This window comes from Hippocampus zosterae, chromosome 16, assembly GCF_025434085.1.
Source record: "Hippocampus zosterae strain Florida chromosome 16, ASM2543408v3, whole genome shotgun sequence".
Lineage (NCBI taxonomy): Eukaryota > Metazoa > Chordata > Actinopteri > Syngnathiformes > Syngnathidae > Hippocampus > Hippocampus zosterae.
The window spans coordinates 14,558,063-14,578,915 of NC_067466.1; the positions used below are offsets into that span (position 1 = coordinate 14,558,063).

Below are 20,853 nucleotides of genomic sequence, written 5' to 3' on the forward strand. Positions count from 1 at the left end.
TGTCATGTCTAGCCTAGGATCTTTCTTATGACTATACGATATATGACTATACCAAGCAGCACTGGTGTGGTTACTGGCATATAGTATCCCACCAGGTCTAATTGCAAGGCTTTTCTATGCCATGACAGTGAGGGACTCTGAGAAGCCACGCCAGCCTAAAGTCAGGTGCACTAAACTTGGCTGTAAAGTTTGAAAATAAATACAAGAAAAAGGGGAAATGTCATAACATTTCCTGTTCCACTGTCAGGTACTACATACTTTAGAATTTCAGCACTTTGACTAGGAAATATAATTGCTCCCATCCTACCCTTTGATATGTACCTTAATAATAAAAGCAATACATTTTTGCAAATGCGTGAGAACGTCTCATGAGAAATGCTGTACGTATTTAGTAACGGAAGTTTTGAGCCAATAAGAAAAGATTGCCTTACTATTTGACCAATGAAAAGTTTGGATGTTCGGACTTTCCCATTAAGCGAAAATCTGATTGGCTAAAACAGAATGGGCAGCTCCCTAGCTCTAAGTGGATTTCAGGGCTTGGAAGGAAAACAAGGACATCAGTCAGCGTTACCTTGTCGTGGAAGGTATGGAATGTATTATTTAAAGTTCATGGAGTATATTTAATGTAGTATAATCGAATCGGTTACGGTACATATTTAATCAGCAGACAACAGGTTGACAACCAGGCTGTTTATTAATTGGTCGAGGCAAATCTACCGGACCAACTAGCACCGAACTCTACGACCAAGTAACTCGCGTTAAAGATTCGGCTTGTTTAGCAGTTCTAAACTACCCAAATAATATATATAGAAAATAGCTACTAGTAAACACAACTGACAACATCACTGTCGACTGTTCTTAATGCATGTTGCGTTCGCTAATAATAAACGGTCAATCGTTAGCTTAGCTATGCTGTTAGCATTAGCCTGCCCACTGTCTGGTAACGCTCACCGCAAATGACCGTAAAATGAGATTTACTGTAGCCTGACAGTCCGGATCATGTGACAACGTATTGTCTTAATCGACTCGTTTACATCGTCGGGCTCAAACGGCGGTTTCCTGTGCTCATAAACAAGTTAGCTCACTCATTTGCACACTTTCCCTTTTCGCGCAATATAGTCACTTCCCTTGCGTGTCCAAGACGTTGCATTGCGCCACAGAAAGGTAAAACTTTCATTTGGTTATGTTGGGAGTCCCTTTGACGCGTTTCCATTGATGATGGAATTGCGCTTTTGAGGCATGACAACAGGCAGATATTTTTAGGTTCAATTAGCCCACATCAGGACTTGGAACTAAAAAAAAAAGTAAGATGCTATATTTCATGGTGGGATGTCTTGGAAGGACTTCAAATTCTTCTCGAGTTCTCGAGATGAGCAGAGAACCCAGAATCCTAAAAGCGTCATCTGGACTGTAATAGAAATTTGTCTGCCTGTCAGACTTTTTAATTTCAGGATTAATGTCTGTCACTAGTGTGGAAGGAATTGTTTGAACTCGTTGTCATTACGTAAATTAGGGCATTCAAACATGGGTCACACTTGCAATATTCACATTTGTACCGATTCCCACTTGAATGTTGCCTTTGCTACTTTAATGTTCTATTTGTTGTCGCTTGAAAGTTTTATTTTTATTTTTTGGTTTGAAAGGTGTTGCCTGGCAAGGGTATGGAGCACCCTGTGCACAGAGGGGACGCAATGCCCATTGGAATGCATGACAGGTAATGTGCAATTCTATTACACAACTAGCAACAAGTGATAGTTATTGAACTTTATTGAGAGAGTTTTAAATGACACCCTCAGTCAAGATAAATCCAATCAATTTTTGAAATCATATTTATGAAAAAATACAGTGTAGCGTTTATCGGGCCTGACTTTACCTGACTGTATCCTGGCTGTAAGTCTATCACACCATCTGGAGAAAAGCTTTCATGTGGAATCAGCGGTGTTAATCAGGTAACACCTGATTAGGAGTTAAGATGCTGTACTTGAGGACCGTGCTGAAAAACAGCTGCTGCAGAAGTTGTGGACAAATGGGTATTTATAGCTCGATGGAGAGTTAAAGCTTGTATTTTCTTATGGAAACCTTTTCGACCTAGGAATAGGATTTTCTTACATGTGTTTGCGACAGGATGAATAATATGGGCGTTAGCTAAAGATTAAATATTTGAATATGATGTGACAACTATATTTATTTAAAGAAAACTATGACGATGACGACGCATGGGAAGGTAATATCTGTCCATACAGATAGGTTGGACATTTAGACAAAAATATTTGGAGAAATTAAGGACCAAATGATTTGCTATTTTTAAGTTTTACTGGCATGTTCTCCTGCAGTCTTTCCGTCCCGGTGTCATTGAGCTGAATAATACTGCCTGGAAGAGCCATCTTGTGTTGCTGTAGCTCAAGCATCCCATAGCGTCATGTTGCACTTCTCTTGGCAGCAAACTAGTGACGACTGATTCAACACCATCTGAGCTGATTGCAGTTTAGTAATTTCCTGAATTTTGCCTCTTATCGACCAAACGCCAGTTCCGAGATGTATTCCCAATCTCACTAGTGATTGGTGAGTCAGTTTCACAGCAGCTGGGAAATGGACGGGGGAGAAAAAAACTCAAATCTTAAAAACACATGCGTCTTATGTCAGGAGCTCATCTGCAAGGACTTGAAACGGAATAGTCACGATTTGACCCCCACAACTATTTATTGGTGATAATGCGAGTCTGCATCCTGACTGCTGTGCTTGAGCAAGGCACGTAACCTCAGCTCAAGGGTACAGTCACCACTTGCATGCCCAAACACTCGCACCTCTCCCCTCGCATGCCGTCATGAGTGGTGTCTACTTCTCTGTGGTGTGCAACATTAATATGTGGCAGTGTGAATTTAATTTCCCCCAGAGGCATTGTAATAATATGCTAATGTCATATTGCAGCCCACTTCGGTATATGGATACAATTATATTGGAAGACGTGGCAATTGCACCTACAGGAAGTGAAAATGCCACTTCATGTCCACTTGGACAATGGAATTATATCCAATCATGAAGTTGAATCTAAAAAAGCAAAAAATACCATTGCAATTTTTCAGTTTTTCTTGACACTGTCAAAGATGTACTTGTTAAAAAATATATATATTTATTGTTTATTATGTTTGTAGTTTGCCAGGGTGTAGAACGGTACTACATCATAACGAGAGCTGTGTCAAACATTTCGGTTACCCCAGATAGTTGCGTGAGAGTACAACATGGCGTGAGAGTAAACATGTTCGGAATAGCTCTCGAATATGATTTAGTGCACTTGACGCGTTTGCAGCCGCAGCCACCATAATTAACATCGTTGAATAAATTTGTCACTTCACAGTGTCAAACAAAAGGTTCCTGCATTGTTGATCTTCAGTTGTTGTGCAATCTTTTCGCCGCCAGAGTTCCAAAAGGCATCCGAGGCTTGTGTGTGAAAAGTTCAGAGCTTTGTAGTATGACAGCGGGGCTATATTTAGCTGAGAGTCAGCGCAACATATGACATCTGGTCTAACTGAGGCGATGACAGATGGGGCAGCAAAGGTTTTTTTTTCCTTGACCCTGGCGACAGTGGAATATTTGTGGCCCTCAAGTGCGCCGTGTTCAACTCTTGAAGATTTTGCAGCAGCCCGCATGATGTGAGTATCTCAAATTTGCAACGTTCATGGAGAAGCGCACAAACTGTCACGTGCACGTGTCTCAGTGCCAACTCGAATGAAGTTGCAAATTGGCCGTTGACAATGAAGGCTGAATCAGAAATCTCAAATTCATATCGGAACGGGTCATAGCATGTTCGCGTCAGAGGGGAATGTTGCGATGGCGTTGGCGAAGTTGGATGGCGGACCGTAGTTTTTCTGAAGAAAGAGTCTGATCTTTCATTTGATCATTTCTGTAGTGACTCATTCTGTGTCTGAGTCATAAAACAATATTGAGTGCGCCTTGAAAGATCAGTCAGAAATCAGGATTGATTTCGATTGGCGGGCACTCAGAAAATTGTTTTTCTTGAAAATAGCAGGCATTGAAAGACTTAAAAAAATAATAGCGATATTTGGAGGCTTTCTGGTGGCATATCTTTTTTTTTTTTCTGACCAAATTACAATGTTGCTAATGTTCCTGAGAGGTGATTTTTTTATTTAATTTTTTTGCCTTCAAATATTAACAACAAAATATATATACAGTATATAGATTCCTCGAGATCTATACAAATTTGAGGTTGATCGTCACGCCGCAACGGATTTGTGTTTTACCTTTATAGGTGCCGCAGCATTGGCACTTCAGAATTGTTTAAAATAAAATCACCCAGCTTGAGTCCCAACACAATAATGCCGAACAAATGTCAGCTCAGCTTCAAAGAAATGCCACAGCATGACCATGGCGGTAATCACAACTGTGCTAACAAGGTGGCACTGTTGCTTAGCTACACTTGGTGAACCCTCGGAAGGCTGAGCTCCTTCCCCCCCGCCCCCCCTCCACCGCCCCACCGCGAGACCGCTGCTTCTGCAGCGAGGCGAGCAGTCGCGGTGGACGCAACCTATTGGCTTCTCGGCGCTGCCGCTAATGTCACAACCCTGCCTGTAGCCCGCACTGCCTCCACCCCGTGTATTTCCGTCGCTGCGGCCCGCTCCCCCCCCCCCCCCCCTTCAATGGTGTGGGCAGGAGTGGTATGGAAGACTGCAGTGAGAAGCTTCGCATGGAAATGCTCTTTGCCGTCGGTGTTGCTCTAGCGCCTTTCTGGTGACAACAACATGCCGTTGAAATGGAAAAGCGGTTCTCCCGTCAGCTGGAAATTCCCAATGCCGGTCCTTAAGACGTCCCGGTCCTCGCCGCTTTCACCTGCCTACATGTGAGTAAGAGCATTCTGACAGCGCTAATGTGGATGCGGGGGCATTTCTGTTTGTTTCTCACTTTTGAGAGATTGAGAAAAAAAAAATCATCTTTTTTTTTAACATTGGACGCTGGCATTTTTGGTTCCAGTTGTGATTTGAGCGGTTGTACCGTTTCAAGAGATTAGCCTTGTCCAGCATGCTTTCGGTGTTTCTCTGGCACGCCGCTTCGGGCAACAGTCAATTCGCTGCTTGTCCGGGACACAGCGAGCAGTACGTCCACGACTTTTGCGGTCTCCCTGTGGCTCTGTTTATTTGGAAACGGGGACTTGCCGGCTTGGGAGGAGTCTGCCTTTGTCAGGAAGTCTGGCTTGCCCTGCTTTTCAAAGCTATTGTCATCTGCTACTGTTCTAGAAGCGGGGGGAATGGGGGGAGGGTAGACCAGTAGGTCTTCACACAATCTTTTGCCAGCCTTTCTTTTTTTTGGTCCTTCTTTTCATCAGCTCCCCACGAACGGTCCTGTTGACGGGAGAAGGTGTGAAAATGTGGGTTTGGTTTCAAATAATTTGAAAGCGAGCTAGGCTACCTCACGGGTGATTATATTGGCTTTTTGCTTGCTCTAGTGGATTTATGCGATGGCCAATTATTGCGCAGGTTTACTTTTGAGCTACTTACAAGCTTAATTTTGTGAGCTGAATGAAATTCAGTCCTGCAATCAAGGCGCTGATGTTTTTTTTTTCACAATATATAATTTGACACCTGTTTCAACAGAGAAGCATCTTTGAGGGTTGACAAATGCAATAATGTCGGTACTTTATTGATAAATATCCCGAGTTATCCCCCTCATTTGAACACAATTGACTTGTATCAGATGTACGAGCTAGCCACAGTAGTCGTGACCATTGAGGCCCGGTCCTTTGACATTCCCACCTAAAATAGTCTTTGGATCAAACATCCAGCCGCACATTATCATCAAACACTTTTCCTCTTGAATATATCCAACACCAAATATGTGTCTGTCCTCGTTGTGTCTTGTTTGTCTTTTTCTTTGCTTTGTTTCTCACCAGTCGGCAGTGATAGAAGACTCGGTTCCTTTCTACCAAATAAAAAGTAATGCAGCGAGATTTCAGCCGTCGTCTGGTCAGAATGTCCTTTTAGTGGACTAGCACGGCGCACGAAAGCACGAGGACTCACCGCGAGCACGCAAGTGGTCAAGGATGCCGTTTGCGTGTCTCCATAAGAAGGTTGTACGCACGCACTGTCAAGTGAAGCATGTCAAGCCCCCGAGGCTACGCCTCACCAGACCGCTTGCTATTTTTTGAAACGTGTCCATTGTAAGCTGTGTTTTTGGTTAGGTGGATATCGCCCCCCCCCCCCAATTATAGGTTTCCCTTTGGAGGTCCTTTGCTGTGGAGCCCTTGAGGCTTTGGTGATATTTATAACTGCATGCAGCTAGGGTAAAGTTTATATCCACAGCGAAAGGTTTTGAATACACGCTTGCTTATTTTGTTCTGCTAGCTAGCTAATGCGGGCAACTCAAATTATCGTGCGATACATAAAGAACGCGTATCTGTCAGGCACTCGTTCTGCGGCGGAATCACGATACCAACCAAATCAATTCATAATAATCCCGATACCAACCTAATCGAACGAAAATCTGCATTCCGGATTAAAATGTTGTCGATTTGACAGCTGACGTCAGACTCAAGAAGAGCTGGGAGGATTTTATTTAAAAAAATATATATATATTTCACTTTGAATCTCACATCTCCTGAAGAAATAAAAAATATTTACACGGCGGGAGATGCAGATTAATTAGTTGCAATGGGTTTTTTTTGGGGGGGGGGGGACAGCAGATATGGCCAATCTTGAAATTGAATTAAACTAAATGTCTTCCCACAACAAATAGTTGTCTGATTACTGAGCTCACTTTTTTTTAATATAAAAGTCAATTTGAATCCAAAAAACATGTTCCTTGAATTAAAATAATGAGTCACTTTTTTGGGGGGGGATACAAACACAATTTTCAGCCATTAATCCAATATATCATCATCAATATTACATCTTTTCCATTTTTTCCTCTGTGTTCTGTCGCTGTGTGCTCACTCATCACTCCTTTACTATCTTGAATAATAATCTTAATCTAATAATTGACATTATTCTTGCACATTTGTTCCCCCAAGAGAATTTTTTTGTCACGCAATGTCACGCCCCGCGAAACATTTGTTAGTCCCAAAATATGCCGGGATTTTGTTCAGTTGTCGGCGCGATCATTCGAAAAGTCATCTCCACGCCGTTGCTCGGCACCGTCAAAAGTCTGTAGTATCACGTCATTGTCAAAACGTGGCCATGTTTTTTCTGCGGCTGTGCCGCAGTGACAACTTGTGTACATATCTTGTTTCTAAAAATGTAAAGTATCTCGAAGCGCAAGTACTATTTCTGTCGCCCGGCGTCTCTTTTAGTCGTACGCATCCAGTTCTGGGTTGTCTTCCTGCTGCAGTATCCGTCAGGTTGATTTAGCATTTGGTGCATGTTGACAGATTGTCTACGCCACCCACACGCAAGCCTTTTTTTTTTCCCTCTCGCTTAACTCTTTGTGGTTCAGGTAGAAACATTTTTTTTTCTTTTGAGTCGCTCCACAGTCCCTCTCTTTTCATTGAAGGTGAAATTCTAATCCTTTTTTTTTTTTTTTGCCACCATACCCAGGCCAAATGTTGACATTCTGATAATTAACCAACACAAATTCCAGATGATGCGATCGTTCGAGTTGGAAGACGAATTGACTCTGTGGCCCTGAACATCGCATTTAAAGAAGTCGTCGATGGAATGTACAAGGAGCACAGCAGATGGTCCGACAACTGAGTGATTGAGTTTGGCGCTATGAAAGTCAAATGAGTTTGCGGAACCTTGTATTGCTTCTGTTACATTGCTCGTAACGCCATTTTGCCATCAACCGATGACAAAGAATGTTTGATGAAGAAGTGTTTGCGTATGCCCTTGAACATACGCGAACCCTTCGTCGGAAGCGTTTTCGTGAGGGGTTGCGAAGTTTTACGGAGCGCAACATTGTCCGTCAAGATGCCTTCCAATCTAAAATGGAAGGATTTTTTTTAATGTTTCTCTTGGTTCGCAGCTAGCTAAGACCGCAAAGCTATTCTTATAAATCTTTCAAGAGCCACTGTCATCTCGCGGAAAAGCCGAGTTGACTTTAGCTTCTTAAACTGTCACTGGTAGAAGGATGTTTTTAAGCTTTCCACTGACATGAAGGGGATTTGATAGACTGCCACTTTCAATCCCTCCTGGCTCATTTCTTCATTTCCCTGAGCACTTTTTGTTGGTTTCTTTGACTTGCTACTTTTTGTTTTTTCTGTTCTCAAAACCTCAATTGGTTTCTATCTGTAGATGCAAACAGTCCTGGCCTACAAATAGGAGTCTGGCTTTTGGGGTTTTTTTTTTTTCATCCACATCGCAGGGCATGATGCCCGACTCCATTTTTTCCCTTTAATCCAGTCTTTTTATGTGCTCGCTCGTATTTTAAAAACAAACGTGACTTCTAATTTGACGTCTATTGCCAGCTCTGCGAACCAAAACAGCAGCACCAAAGCAAGTCTCTCTTTTAAAATAAAATGCAGAGACTCGCTCCGTATTTCAATCAATTTCCCCGCTGTATTAAATGATGTGTGATGTCGTTTTTTGATGTACTGGGGTCTGGGGACCACTTATTTGTTCGTTTTAGTCTGCCTCGAGTTCTCAGCGTTTCTGCGTAATAGTCCCACTGACTTTATTTCACTTGGCTGCAATATCCTCAATGATAATCATCATCTCTTTTTGGGAGGAAAAAAATCTCATCTGGTATTGTTTGTTAATCCCCCAAAATAATGACCCACTCCCAACTGATAAACCCCCAAACTGCAGTTAAGTAAATCAATGTCCCCTTGGCACTGTCTGAGCAAATACGGCAAAAGGTTTCCACTCTCCCGCAATCATTCCATCAATCAGCGGAGTTCACCTAAGCTCGCTTTCAACCGCCGGAACGCATTCCGTCTCTCATGTTGGTATGCTGTAGTTGTTGTCTTGTTTTATTTTTTTCTTCGTTCCGGCAGCCACCAACACTCATTTGTGGTGTGGACAAAACACTCTCTGCTCGCTGCCTGTCCGCCATACCACCCGACCCGGTAAATGTCAATGGTGTCCCTTCCCTGTGATTTGTGATCACTGTGCGGTTTTTGAGCAGTTGGCAGGTGTTGAATCCTGCCAGATGTGTCGCCGTCCCGTTTGTGACCCTTCGCCATCATTCCAAGAAAGAAAAGTGTCGCATTGAGTCGTGTTAGCGTTGGCGTCTGTTTGGTGTGCTTTTTTTGTTGTTGTTTTGCGCGCAACCAAATTTCCATTCGTCTTCGTAGTTCCTTGGAATGTGAAACAAGTGGCAACCAGCTCAGTTGTTTATCCATCACATGCCCATATCGTGTAATTTGACTTATTTTTAATGTGACTAATTAGCACGTACGGTGGAACCACGAAGGTTGAACACAGTCGTTTACGAAAAAAAGGAAAAAGTGTCGCTGGCACCAAGTACTTTCCAATAACAAAAAGTAGGTCAGAGTAATTTTCGAGGTGTCTTTGTCCAAGAAAATCTCAGTCGTGTCCACATTTTGTGACCTTTCTGGACTTCAACCTTCAAGGTTCCGCTGTCATTTCTGTAAAGACTGTGTTTGATCGTGATTCTTCACTTTCTTTAATCGTGTGTGTGTGTTGTATAGAATGTATATCTTGATCACTTTTTAGGCGCACTGTCAAGAAACCTCATCTTTGTCCGCTGTTGGTTTGTTGTTAACGTTGTGCTGACAAGAGCCAGTCGGTCGCCAAGACCTCAGGAAAAAACAGCATTGTGGCTTGAGTGCTCGGATGTCAAGCTAATTTTTGCCGCGGGCCACTTTGGAATGACGTCGTCCCTCGGAGGGCCGGATTAATATTTAATCAACAAATTGATGGATTACAAGTTTTGAAACCAGTCAAATAATTTGTTTGTTCACTTATGATTCAAGTGAGTGTAACCAGGTTGAGAAAATTCTTGCAAATTCTCAATGTGATTTATTACACATGGCAATTTGATGATTTCGGTGCAGATTTTAGATCATGGAAGTTGACACACATGATCTGCTTTGGCGGGCCACATAAAAATCACATGGTGGGGCCAGATCTGGCCCCCGGGGCCTCGAGTTTGACACCAGTGGGCTCTCATGCCTCTCAAATCATAATTCATCTAATTTTGTCCCATTATAACTCTTTTATCAGCCAAAATCTGTTAACTGACTATCAGGATGGAGCTATATTGTTTGTCAATAGGCTGTCAAACATGTAGTAGCCTTTGGAAGATTTCTGGTTGGGGGGAAAAAAAAAGATTTAAATATGAAAGCAAAGTTTGCACAAAGCACATGGGAATGCACATTGATTCACTTAGTGACCGAGAGCCTGCAGGAGACAGATTTACCGCGATAGCGTGCCAAGCGTTTTTGTAAAACAATATTTTATCAAAATCAGGCCAGCCAGCATTTAAAGTGTCGGCTACCCTTGAGAATTCGATCAACGTATCCGCATGGAGGATAGCTGTAATATTTTTAAACCTTGTATTCACTGACGGTGTGAATAAATCCCCGCATAAGCGAGATAGAAGGGCCGTTGTAAAGGGATTCCTCCCGATGATAAACTGACTTCTTTCTTTCTTTCAAAATATTGCCTCGGCCTGATACGACTTGATATCTACATTAGAGTTGCTGTTTGAAACTCGGTAACAGACGGATACTTTATCTTCCTGTTTTACGGGTAATTATTTTAGCCAAATAGCATCTTGCACACTCAGGTCATTTCCCCCCCACCCTTGAAATAACTACTGCAAAGAAAAATGAATCTCTCTCGGAATTGGCTTTCTTAATTCTCAAAACTCGTTCGTTCTTGTCTGGGCCGCAGTTGTTTAATAATGTTCTTTGTGCGTAACACAGCTCTGCACTTTGCACTCATTAGTTTCTTGCCTGAGTCTAGACACCGAAATGTCACTACGCATTAAAAAAAAGAGAGTGCCATCCAGAAGCCGCTGGAGAGCAGCTCCAAATCTAAGAAAAGGAAAAGTCGCAACGCCCGTTTTTGCACATTGTTTTGTTCAAAGCGACTTTTCTGCGACGCCCCAGTTATTTACATGAACTGACGCCATGTTCGCGGCCCTCCGGGGGCGCCATGCGGATGCCGCGCATGGTGCAAATGTCAAAATTTGCACGGCTGGTCCTGGTTTTGGCAACGTCGCCAAGAGGCTACTTGGGCATTCAAACACTTTGGCAGCTTTTCCACTTTGAAGCACGAAAGATGTAAATGGTTCATCCGCGAAGAATTACGCATATGTTAACTGCATCCGGGTGGGGTGGGGTGGGGTGAGGGGGGGCGTTCTCGTTCTGTCTTTCTGCCGGCATCTTTTATGTCCAAGTGGAAAAGGTCAGCAAAAGGTTAGCGACACATCACAAGGAATCATATCCTCTGTTCAAAGCAGGGTTTTTGATCTGTGCTGGGGGTGTGGGGGGGTTGGACCACGTGAATTTAAGAGTTAAACATTGCTGACGGTCATCCTCATTTTATTCTTTTCACATTCACGTCGGACCAGTTTTGACCATTCAGATACGACAAATTCAGAAACCGCCGACAACCCGCAACAAGGGGTTTGGCCCCTCCCAAGCGGCCGTTCGGCGCGGAGCCGCCGCGGGTGTTCGAGCGGCACTCTCAAAAGCCACTTGTCATTCTCGTCGCAGATCCCTCGTGGAGGACGACGACACTCACATGAAAGTGGCTCTGGGCTACGGTGATATGGGCATCTGCGCTCACCTTCAGGCATCAAAGACTGGAAACACCCGCTTTTTTACCAGCAACACACACAGCTCGGTGGTTCTTCAGGTGAGAGCTCCATTGGGTCCTGGCTTTGGCCCCTTGAGATGAGAAGAGACTTTATTCTCTCGTCGTTGCTCTCGACGCAGGGCTTCGACCAGCTGAGGATAGAGGGCCTGCTTTGCGATGTCACTCTGGTCGCCGGCGACGGCGACGAAGCCTTCCCCGTCCATCGAGCGATGATGGCCTCTTCCTCGGATTATTTCAAAGCCATGTTCACAGGTGGGTCTGGTATGACTCTGACTATTTACTCCTCCCGTGTCCTTCTGGTATAATTCGTGCGTGGGATGGACATCACTGAGTCATTAAATGGCTGCTTTAAAATTTTTTTTTTTTTCTGGCGCTATTGTATTCTGAAGTAAAAGCGTTTTATTTTTCCATTATTCATGAGCACATCCGCGCTTTGCCACCGCAGCAGGTATGTCACGATGACTTGTTCAGCTAAGAGCGACCTCTTGCCCCAAAGCAAAATCTTGGGACTTGAATTCCCCTCCCTGAGTGTAACTCCGGACAAGAACATTGCCTGGATGCAGCAGCTCCCAGACCTGTCAATCAAAGGAGGATTATGTATTAGTTGTGTGGCGCTATCTCCTTTTTTTTAAAGTTTTTTATTTGCTGATCCTCTGCTTTGCCCCCCGATGTAGGTGGAATGAAAGAACAGGATTTAATGTGCATCAAGCTCCACGGAGTGAACCGAATAGGCCTGAAGAAGATCATCGACTTCATCTACACGGCCAAGTTGTCGCTCAACATGGAGAATCTGCAGGACACGCTGGAAGCAGCCAGCTTCTTACAAATCCTTCCGGTGTTGGATTTCTGCAAGGTCTTTCTTATATCCGGGGTAAGCGAGCGTGCGGGTGTCACATTTGTCACCAATTTTTTTTAAAGTTACAGTAGCTCTATGTCGACATATCTACATAACCCACTTGGCTTTTTGTTCTCAACATACTTTGGTGCCGCTTGGCAATTCTCTTTTTCTAACTCTGCAGGTTTCCCTCGACAACTGCGTCGAGGTGGGCCGCATCGCCAACACGTATAACCTGACCGAGGTGGACAAATACGTCAACAATTTCATACTGAAAAACTTCCCCTCGCTGTTGGGCACGGGTGAGTTCGTCAAGCTGCCGTTTGAGCGCTTGGCCTTTGTGCTGTCCAGCAACAGCTTGAAACACTGCAGCGAATTGGACCTCTTCAAGGCCGCTTGCCGCTGGCTCCGCTACGAAGATAGCCGCATGGACTACGCCTCCAAGCTCATGAAGAACATCCGCTTCCCCCTCATGAACCCGCAGGAGCTCATCAATCACGTCCAGACGGTGGACTTCATGCGTACGGACAACACCTGCGTCAACCTCCTCCTGGAAGCTAGCAACTACCAAATGATGCCCTACATGCAGCCGGTCATGCAGTCGGAACGGACGGCCATCCGCTCGGACAGCGCCCACCTGGTCACGCTGGGCGGCGTCCTGCGGCAGCAGCTCGTGGTGAGCAAGGAGCTGCGTCTGTTTGACGAGAAGGCGCACGAGTGGAAAGCGCTGGCGCCCATGGACGCGCCCCGCTACCAGCACGGCATCGCCGTCATCGGCAACTTCCTCTACGTGGTGGGCGGCCAAAGCAACTACGACACCAAAGGCAAGACCGCGGTGGACACGGTGTTCCGCTACGACCCCCGCTACAACAAGTGGATGCAGGTGGCGTGCCTTAACGAGAAGCGGACCTTCTTCCACCTCAGCGCGCTCAAGGGACACCTCTATGCTGTCGGTGGGAGGAATGCGGCCGGGGAGCTCGGTGAGTTGGTTTTTCTGGCTCCCCCCCCCCCCCCCCCCTGCCCCCAAGTTTTCCTCCCTTCCTCCCCTCTCAGAAATGGCAAAAGATTGCACGAGATTAGACACTTGGCCAAAAAGGGCTTTTTCTTGGAAAGAACGTCTGCTTTAATAAGATGCACCTTTGCTGTTCTGCTACGGATGATATGGAAACCCCCCCCCCCCCCCCCAAAAAAAAATCACTTTGATAGTCTTAGCGCTCCCACGAGCTTGAAACCCAGTTATTAAAACCTCTTTTTAATTATATTGCCACTATATAATGCATGGCAAATCCTGTGCTTGTGCATTGGCTTTGTCCCTTCACGAGGCAAGGAGTGGTCCACGCGTGAGTGTCTGTGAGCGAGCTGTGGCCGACAGCAGCTCCTAAACCGAGTGTTGTAGTTTTTCTTTTACGCTTTTGCCAGAAACGTTGAACCTCCTTTCCCACATGCAAAGGCATGATAGCAAAGTGTACTGCGAAAACCCACCAAGAAATGATTGCTAATAGCCGCCAATTTCTGCAATGCTACATTGCACAAAAAGCCACACGGTGGGGGGTAATCGTACCCGGTTTGTCATCCCGTCCGCATATGTGCAAACATCATTTGAAACATTTTCAGTTTGAGCGGAAACCCAGCCTGAAAACCCCCCGACACAAAACATTTACAGAGTTGAAACAGAACAAAGGCGTCGTGTAGTGATGTAATTGCATCCATTTTTCTTTTTATTATTTTTTTTAAAACGTTCTTTTGAACCACATTGTTGGATTGGTGGGTTTGGCGAGCATTTAGATGGACCAAATAATGACAGCGCAGTCAGCTTCAGTGACAAGAATTTGTTTTGTTTCTGGTTTCCAGGGAAGGATTTTAAGGTCATCGGAATATGTGAAGTTGTTTTTAAGGGTCTTTTAGGATTAAATCAGATCTTTTTATGACCTTTTCATCTGGTTCTTTTATCAAGCCGAGTGTTCCGAGTCAGCAAGGTTCTTTTTTTTTTTATTGGTGCTCAGCAGTTCGTCTCTCTTTTTGGCTTTGTGGTCTTTTCCGACAAAGCAATCTCAAAAACTAAACTCCATGCATCCCCCCCGCCCCTCTTTCTTCTTGCCTCTTTTCTTAATCCCCTGAGATTATTAGAACTAATCGGCCTCTGCAGAACACTTGTCGCTTGCCGATCCAATTACTGTGTTCTGTCCCATGTGTTTTGGGCCAAATCTGAAGGTCACACACACACACACACACAAAAATCCATTCCCTATTGCCAGTTGTCTCCCGGCTGCCCACTGCTTCCGTGAAGATTTGTGAGGGGGAGGGGGAGGGGGAAATAAAAACCCCTGCAGGCTGTTAAGGTCACGCTAATCACAATCGGGCTTTTCATCCGATAAATAGAAAGCATGCCAGCAAAAACTGGTGTTCTGGTGTAAATCTCCAGTATTTTCAAGTGTTTGCGCTTCAGGATGTTTTAACTTCCTCTACTGAGTGACTGTACACTTGCGTGCTGGGCTTAAGGTCACTTTTAATGACCGGCGATGAGTGGGCAAAGTATTCATTCATCCCACCCTCTGAGAAACCCTCCGCTTGCCTTGCGGGATGGAGAAGAGTCGCCAGTGAATCTCCTGACTAATGGAATTATTTCTCCCGAGTTTGGTTGTTGCATCACTAAAATGACACACACACATACACAAAGCCGTAAAGATGCGGCGCTTAAGTGTTGTTGTTTGATGAAATGTTTTTTTGTATCGCGGTGATGGCGGTCAGCGTTCATCATCGCAAAGGCGATATTGGAAAAATCGGGTGCATTCCCCTCACCTGCCGCGAAAATATTGTTGTTCAAACAGAGGGGACGCATTGCTAATAAGGCACAATAATAATAAAATCGCTGTTCCTCGATACGCTGGAACAAGTCGCTGAATTCTATTGCTGTCGCGGCGGCGCACAAACTTGCACAACGGCCCTTCTTTGCGATCAAATTTGCTAAATTACCAGTACGCAACATTTCGGGAATCATGTTTGTTTTTTTTCTTCTCCAGATCGTCCCTGATTTGATAAACATGCCCACAACCTTTGTCAGAAATGATTCCGTGATTTTACCCTCTTCTAATTTCCTGTTTGCCCCCTGCTGAGGTTTTTTTTTTTTTTCCCCGGATGCGCCACCCGCGTTTTCAAAGTTGTGTTTTCAGCTCCCACGCCGAAACCCACCAAGGCCCCGTTTACTGCAATTTGTCCTCCTCGGTTGTGTCTTGACCTACTTTATACTAATACGCTTCCCTTCCCCCCCCCCCCCTCCCTCGGCCGCCTTGAAGCGACCGTGGAGTGCTACAACCCGAGGACGAACGAATGGACGTACGTTGCCAAAATGAACGAGCCACACTACGGACACGCCGGGACGGTGTATGGCGGCTACATGTATATTTCAGGTAAGTTTCCGAAGAACACAAATCTGTTGTGTCTCTGTCATTACATAGAGATAATAAAAAATATATATATATCTTAAAAACCCATACCCCACCCCTCCAAATAAATAAATTGACATGATGGCATCTCATATCACACATTCTCTTCTTCTCTTCTCTTGCATGAGAATTATTTGACTGCTAAAGGCAGAAAGCTCTTCTCACGTCATGACCGCACAATCGGTTCAATGAGTCGACACCCTCAAACCACCCTCGAGGGGTGCAGTAGCTCACTTCCAAATTTTCCAGCCCAAAATACCCACTTTTTGCCACCACAGCATTTTGGGGAGACATGGTGGCAATCCAGAACCTCCATCTTGACCATCCAAAATAGTATACGCCGTTAAACGGTGAATAAAACTGTTCGTGTGTCTTTTGGAGCCAACCGCAAATCTTTTTTGTCAGTTTTTGTTTTTTCTCATGTCAAATATGTTCCTCGACTCAACGGAAGTTGAACAAATTAATCGCACTAATCGCATTAATCGCCGGGCCATATCGCACCAGTGCTTGTTGTAACTAAAACGTGGTTTATGTGCAAGTGTGACCAGAGAGAAACGAGCCCAGTCACATGTTTGTTGTGACGCATTTTGTTTTGCTCGGATTTTCTGCCCTTTTGGGGGAGGGGCACAATCTCATTTGACAGAATTGTTTGTGTTCACTTCATGGGATTGAAAACAGCATATCATGCGCTATGGAGATGAGCCCTAGTTTCTCTCTGGATGACTAATCCTGAGCAAATTTTTACAACGGCGGTGGGGGGAGGGGGGTGGGGTGCGCTTGATAACTGGATGAAGTCTGCGTGGGAGGCATCACATGGAAAATCCCGCGTGTTAATCCGTACTGGCTGTGGGCACGGTCTTGTTCCAGCGACATACGTGATGAGCCTGACGGGGTTTTTAGCAACGTTTGTTTTTCAGCCTACACGTTTGATTGGACCACGTTAGACTGCGAGAGAATATCTGAGCATGCTGGAGCTTGTCCCGAGTACTTAAGAGGCGACGTATTCATTTCAGAGATTCGACTCATGCACTTCGTTTGTACACTTGATCATTCAGATACGCGCTATGATTTTGCTCCTTATCAAAAATACGCGTGACCATCGTAAGTGGTTGTGCGAGCGCACCCTCGAATCGATTGGTCTCGAATTTTCCAGTTCATTAATCAATGAAGCGACGCATAGCGGAGTGGTCACAGGATGGCAAATCTGCTTTTAGCCGGCAACCTCTCATTGTCCGGAGCCCGCTGGCCAGACACGTCTTCTCCCCTAATGCATCCAAAATGCCTTCATGTTTAGTGTAGCTGGAGTAAAAAAAAAAAAAAATGATGGCGCATATGATGAGGAGAATTTGGAATGCGTCCAAGGTTCTCATTTGAAACTCACCTACCTTTTAGATTTCAAGTATTGCTTCCGGAAAATATAGCGCAGGGCTTTTGAAGGCTTAAGGCAAGTTAAATGGCCAATTAGTGGAATTTTGTTGCACCGTGCGCCCCGCAGCACCCAGGGGGGGAGGGGTGGCGTGGGCGGATTAGAGCAAGGTGATCCGCGCCGAAGTGCACTTCCGTGTTGGTCTGTCACAGCGGATCAGCTCCCGTTGCATGGCCGCACCGCTCGGCTGTCCGCAGGTATTCCGTCAGCCGGATGAACCTGACACATGCGCTCAGCCCACGGACCGTCACGGCTCAAGCGGTGTGGCGCGCTTTTGAGATGCGAGTAGCGGAGCGGCGCGAGCCCCGCGGCGCCTCTGGACCGCAGGGCCGGCCGGCACCCTGAGGTGCTGCGGTTCAAGCCGCTCGCATGACCATTTGGGCTCCGAGGGGTAAACTTGCCTCAGATGACCCGTTTTGCGGAATATTTTGCATTTCTCATCATCCGATGTGAGATTCATCAGCCATTCCATGAAATGCCTTCTTCTTGTTGGAGGTTACTTGAGGTTAAGTGTTGGCTTTCACACAACACGCCTCCAGCGAGCAGTGGGCTGACTGAGGAGGTGCGAAGGATGATTCTGCAGCACTTTTATATCAAATCGGCCGCTCTGGTGGTGTCTTTGGAAGGCTTGTTTTGAATTTATCGCAAGGTCTCATCACGTTTTTCGGGCTGACGGGCGAAAATGGAACCTGACGATGTGTTTTTTGCAGGGAAGCAAGTGACGGATGAGTTAATCTGAAAAAAAATGACGACATCACTGTGACTATTTTTTTTTCTTCCCCCCGCCGAATGATAGCAAACGAGCTGTGGGTTTGATCCACAACATCTTATTCATTTATACTTGGAAGTAGCATGTTAAACTGTGCAGACTTGCACCATCGATGAACATTGGTCTCATGCTTTCTGTAGTCGTCAGACCAATAGATTTAAAAAAAAAATCATAATCTTGAATCTACTTTTCTTATCCTCCCCCAGATATGATACTTACAGTCACTCCCCACCCCACTGCCACCTGATTTTGCTGCAGTCAGAAGCACTTTTTACCCCCCTTCCGCTCCATCTGCACCAGTTGGTGCACACGTTCCGAGACGTGCCATACACGCAGTTCTTCACGTAACATTGCACAGAGGTTGATTAAAAACGCACAAAAAAAATGTGTGTCGAGGTAGTGTTGAAGTCATTTTACTCCAAAGAGTCTGCGGCGTTCCGTGCCGACATGAATTAAGTGAAAATGATGTCATCAAACGGACATATTCAAATCAAATTCGGTATGATGGCAGCGGGACATTTTTTTTTTTTTTTGGATTCAGATCTTAAAATCAGCTCGTGTTTTCACTTGTGGTTCACATTTGAAAACAGAAAAGACTTGAATGGCAGCCGGATTATTCCCCGGTGGCTTGAGTGTGTGGGCCAGTTGTTGAAAGAAAGTCTGACTTGATCACATGAGTAGGCGCCACATCGCAGGCCCGAAAAGGCGGCTCCAGCGTCTTCAATAGAGCGCGCACGCGATCTGTGGGCAGCGAGCGAAGCGCTTTCTGCTGTCGATTCCCCGCAAATCTTGGCTGCTCTTGCTCCGAGTCTTTCTGCCTGGGGGGGGGGGGGGGGGGGGGGTGCGAGTGGGGCGGAGATGCTGGCTTCTACCCAAATGCATGCTGGGATTGTGTTCTTCTTTATTTTAAGCCTTCCCTGTAGACATGTCCTGTTTTTTTTTTTTCTCCCCTCCCCACTTTGCCTCAGCTTTGTGCGTCTCGACGTCTACGCTGTGTTTGTGCATGTTTGCGTGAGCAAATTGTGGCCCTCTTGCTTTTGTAGTCATCCAGTTCACGACGGAGCGAATGCCAATTTTCAAATCCTTTATGCCCCCCACTGAATGTACCCATATTTTTTTTTCTTCCATCCGCTTGGCCCGCTTACCTCCATGTAAGAGAGCGAATGAGTCACATCGGCGGATCCCATCGCACGTTCCTCCTCCGGTTACTTGGCGCGCGAGCTAATTAGCCCTCTCGTCTCTCTGCAGGCGGCATCACTCACGACACCTTTCAAAAGGAGCTGATGTGCTTTGACCCAGATGCAGACAAATGGACTCAGAAGGCGCCCATGACCACCGTGCGCGGCCTCCACTGCATGTGCACGGTGGGCGACCGCCTCTACGTCATCGGCGGCAACCACTTCCGCGGCACCAGCGACTACGACGACGTGCTCAGCTGCGAGTACTACTCCCCCGCCCTGGACTTGTGGACTCCTATCGCCGCCATGTTGCGAGGCCAGAGCGACGTGGGCGTGGCCGTGTTTGAGAACAAGATCTACGTGGTGGGCGGATACTCGTGGAACAATCGCTGCATGGTGGAAATAGTTCAGAAATACGACCCCGAAAAAGACGAGTGGCACAAAGTGTTTGACTTACCCGAGTCGCTCGGCGGGATTCGAGCCTGCACGCTAACGGTGTTCCCGCTCGAAGATATGTCAAGCTCGCCGTCCAGAGAGTCGCCGCTTTCAGCACCTTGATGAGTGATGGGGGTGGGCGGGGCAGCCCTATTTCGGTCACACCCCCATAAACCCTTAAGTCCCCAACAAACCCATATAGACATTGTTTGCACTTCCTTTTCGGACTAAGTCAGTACTGCGTCCCTCAGTCGTACAGTTGTGCAGAAGCCCCGCAAGCTCCTCCGAGTGGTTAAACCGACGTAGCGCTACGCCAGCGGCAACCGATTTCCACCTTCATGTTGCCGACTCGGTTCAGATTGTATTCAAGAAAGTACCTCGACGTGAAAAGGGACTTTGCAAATCAACTTTTCTACCTGATCTCGCCGCTTGTCGTACGTCTCCGGGCGCGTCGCGGAGGAGAACCTTACCAGGAAGAGCTCAGGGCTCTGTACTAGGCCCGCCTAAACAGCACTCCTTCGGTTTTACTTTCCTGCGATTGCTACGCAACTGTTAACAAAGTGCTGTTTTCTAAATTTAATAAAGATGGTTTTCAAAGTAAGTCGACATTTGTGACATCATTAACGCCAAAGGGATTGCTCGGTTATGCGTTCAGATTCTCCACTGTGATTGATTCCCGGCGACAACCTGTCAGTCGCCGATTGTTTACCGCTGCCGTAAACAATCCGCTGACCGGCGTTACCTGGAAACTATCTCTCTCGCTCTTTCTCCGCTGGCACCAGGACAGACGGAAGCGTCGCCCAGTCGGCCCACCTGCTTCCCGGCCGATTAAATCCAGAACGGCAACATATGGTGTCCGAGACGAGCGCTTCATGCTGTTACCAAGAACAAAAGGTTTGTGTCATCATCAGGTGAGTTTGCTCCACGCCGTTATATCCTCATTAAACTCTCATTACGATCCCGCCTCCCGAGTCGCCTTCATTTGGGGCCGGTTGTGCTCAGAATAGATTTGCACAATATTAAGAACGCCGGCAC

The 20,853-nt window shown here is 45.9% G+C and overlaps 1 protein-coding gene across 4 annotated transcripts; it reads left to right on the top strand.

Moving 5' to 3' along the window:
* The first annotated feature begins 451 nt into the window (after positions 1-451).
* On the top strand, positions 452-20,419 carry klhl13 (kelch-like family member 13). Of its 4 annotated transcripts, none has more exons than XM_052047454.1 (8): positions 452-584; positions 1,644-1,714; positions 11,630-11,771; positions 11,852-11,984; positions 12,407-12,603; positions 12,752-13,547; positions 15,861-15,974; positions 19,454-20,419. In XM_052047454.1, exons 2-8 carry the CDS (start codon positions 1,662-1,664, stop codon positions 19,939-19,941), a joined length of 1,923 nt encoding a protein of 640 aa, XP_051903414.1. In that variant the 5' UTR covers positions 452-584; positions 1,644-1,661; the 3' UTR covers positions 19,942-20,419. The 4 variants fall into 4 exon arrangements, with proteins under 4 accessions (XP_051903414.1, XP_051903415.1, XP_051903412.1 ...); XM_052047455.1 differs by lacking the exon at positions 452-584 and adding an exon at positions 1,052-1,164; XM_052047452.1 differs by lacking the exons at positions 452-584; positions 1,644-1,714 and adding an exon at positions 3,491-3,650.
* Positions 20,420-20,853: the final 434 nt, after the last annotated feature.

Bases quoted from the DNA above. Each gene is read 5' to 3' on its own strand.
- klhl13 (XM_052047452.1), top strand. From the start codon at position 3,511: ATGACATCTGGTCTAACTGAGGCGATGACAGATGGGGCAGCAAAGGTT. The intron at 3,651-11,629 runs GTGAGTATCTCA...TTCTCGTCGCAG, and splicing joins TTTGCAGCAGCCCGCATGAT to ATCCCTCGTGGAGGACGACG. The intron at 11,772-11,851 runs GTGAGAGCTCCA...CTCTCGACGCAG, and splicing joins ACAGCTCGGTGGTTCTTCAG to GGCTTCGACCAGCTGAGGAT.